At 49.3% G+C, this 1,917-nt stretch overlaps 1 protein-coding gene across 1 annotated transcript; it reads left to right on the top strand.

Annotated features, from left to right (window-relative positions):
- Window positions 1–65: 65 nt before the first annotated feature.
- TCTEX1D1 (Tctex1 domain containing 1) lies at window positions 66–1,201 on the top strand. The gene is made up of 2 exons (XM_010190198.1): window positions 66–347; window positions 998–1,201. Exons 1-2 carry the CDS (start codon window positions 66–68, stop codon window positions 1,199–1,201), a joined length of 486 nt encoding a protein of 161 aa, XP_010188500.1.
- Window positions 1,202–1,917: the final 716 nt, after the last annotated feature.

Here is a 1,917-nt window from a genome sequence, read left to right as displayed (position 1 = left end):
GGCGGCCGCGGGTCGGCGTTGGCCTCCGCCCTCCCGCCCTTCCTCCCCTCAGCAACGGTCCGGGGATGCATGGCGGCGCGGCCCACAGCGACCCCCCCTCGGATGGGTCCCCGGGTCCTTCCGGAAGGGACGACGGGACCGCCGAGGCTCCTTCCTGTGGTTTCAGCGCAATAAGGTTTTCCCTCGGAAGCCAGAGCTTAGCCTCAGCGCCTTGCCCCTCAGGTCCCCCGAAGCGGTTCCCGGTGGCGGCGGTGGATGCTATCCTGAAGGATGTGCTGGGAAGCTACCTGAGGGAGCAGCCTTACGAGCCGGCCCGCTGCAGGGACATGGCGAAGGACATCGCTGAGGTACCTGCGCTCCAGGCGGCCATTTTGTCCTCATGCCTCGATGGGGTGTCAGGGAGGTGGCCGCCAAATATAAAATACAAAACAAATGCTGGAGGAGGACGTCAAAATGCACCGAGGGTTGATTTGAGATGGGTCCAAGCTTATATGGGATAATGATGAGGTTTATTCAAGCTCTGAGCAAGCATACAGTTCAGTTAAATCTCCATGCTGTGGTTGCCCTGTCCAGAAATACCATTAAGGTTTAAGTGTGTATCGGATGTTTGTGAAATAGGCCAGCTATGGTAGCGGCTGAATTCTGCACAGTGACATGGGTGCAGGCTCCTTGTCGGTTAAATCCAGTCTTGCTGCTGAGAAAAGCCTGTCCTGACCCTTTAGTCTTAGCTGATTTGGCCCAGAAGGACGCACCGACATTAAAATAAGTGATTACTTTCCCCGCTGTAATGAGGAGGTAATTGCGAACATACACAAAGGAGAATATGGTATTCACGTGTAGTAACTCCTTAATTAAGTGTACACCATCTACACTTAAGTGTAGCCCAGCAGGAAGGTGGGCCTGTTTGCAGCACTGTCCCCAAAACCCAAATCGCTGAGCATCCCCTGTAAAGCCACCTCACCACTTTGTGTCTAAATGTGTTTTTTTTCGCTTGCAGGTTATTCAAGCTCGGGTGAAAGACCTTATGGTACCGAGGTACAAGATTGTGGTGGTGACACATATCGGGCAGCTGAATGAGCAGAGCATGCAGATTGGGAGCCAGTGCCTGTGGGATCCTGCGAGCGACACCTTTTCATCATACGTGTTCAGAAACACTTCACTGTTTGCTCTTGCAAACGTCTATGCTGTCTATTTTGAGTAAGGAGGGAGTCGAGTTTACCAGCAGGAGAAAGGAGATTCAGCCCAACTCTTCCTGTTTCTGCTGTTGAAGACGGTTGTGCAGGACCAGGGCAGCTGTCACCTGTTTAGAAATGGGGTCACCATAAGCCTTTTGGTGGTGAATGTAATAGTTGTATTTCCCAGAGCTGTCTCTGGGGAGCTATTCTCTGTGAAATGCCGTTTGCTTCTGTTTCTAGCTGCTTTTAAAGCTGGGTATCTCTGTGATACTCCTTTTCTCCCTGAATTTGCCCTAACTACGTGATCCCCAAGTAGAAACTACAGAGGGATTTTTGGAAAGTAAAATAAAAGCATTTTAAAGCTATCCGTGTCAAATGGCATTTGTGGGCAGTGATGTATGTGGCCAGGCACCAGCTCCGTGCACACACTGTGTTGCAGATGCTGTGTCCCCTCGAGCCGCAGTAGCTTGGTTCTGGATCCCCCAAAACTAGGATATCATCAGATAGGACGAAATATTTGTACTTGTGACTCAAAGTTTAACTAAACCACTGTAAACACTTTGTGGAATCGGAAAAACCAACCTGAATGATCACTGTTTTCTGGTTTGCACTACAATACTTAACATTCAGCCTTTACACCCTAGTGTAGTCCCAAGAATAAAGCTACAGTTCAAGAATACAATTGAAATAGTTGTGGTTGATATCATGTTTATTTTATTACATGAAGACTGGCATTGAACCT

Source organism: Mesitornis unicolor, unplaced genomic scaffold (assembly GCF_000695765.1).
Source record: "Mesitornis unicolor isolate BGI_N332 unplaced genomic scaffold, ASM69576v1 scaffold33118, whole genome shotgun sequence".
Taxonomy (NCBI): domain Eukaryota; kingdom Metazoa; phylum Chordata; class Aves; order Mesitornithiformes; family Mesitornithidae; genus Mesitornis; species Mesitornis unicolor.
Note: the sequence above shows the minus strand (reverse complement) of the source record. Positions and strands in the feature narration are given on the sequence as shown.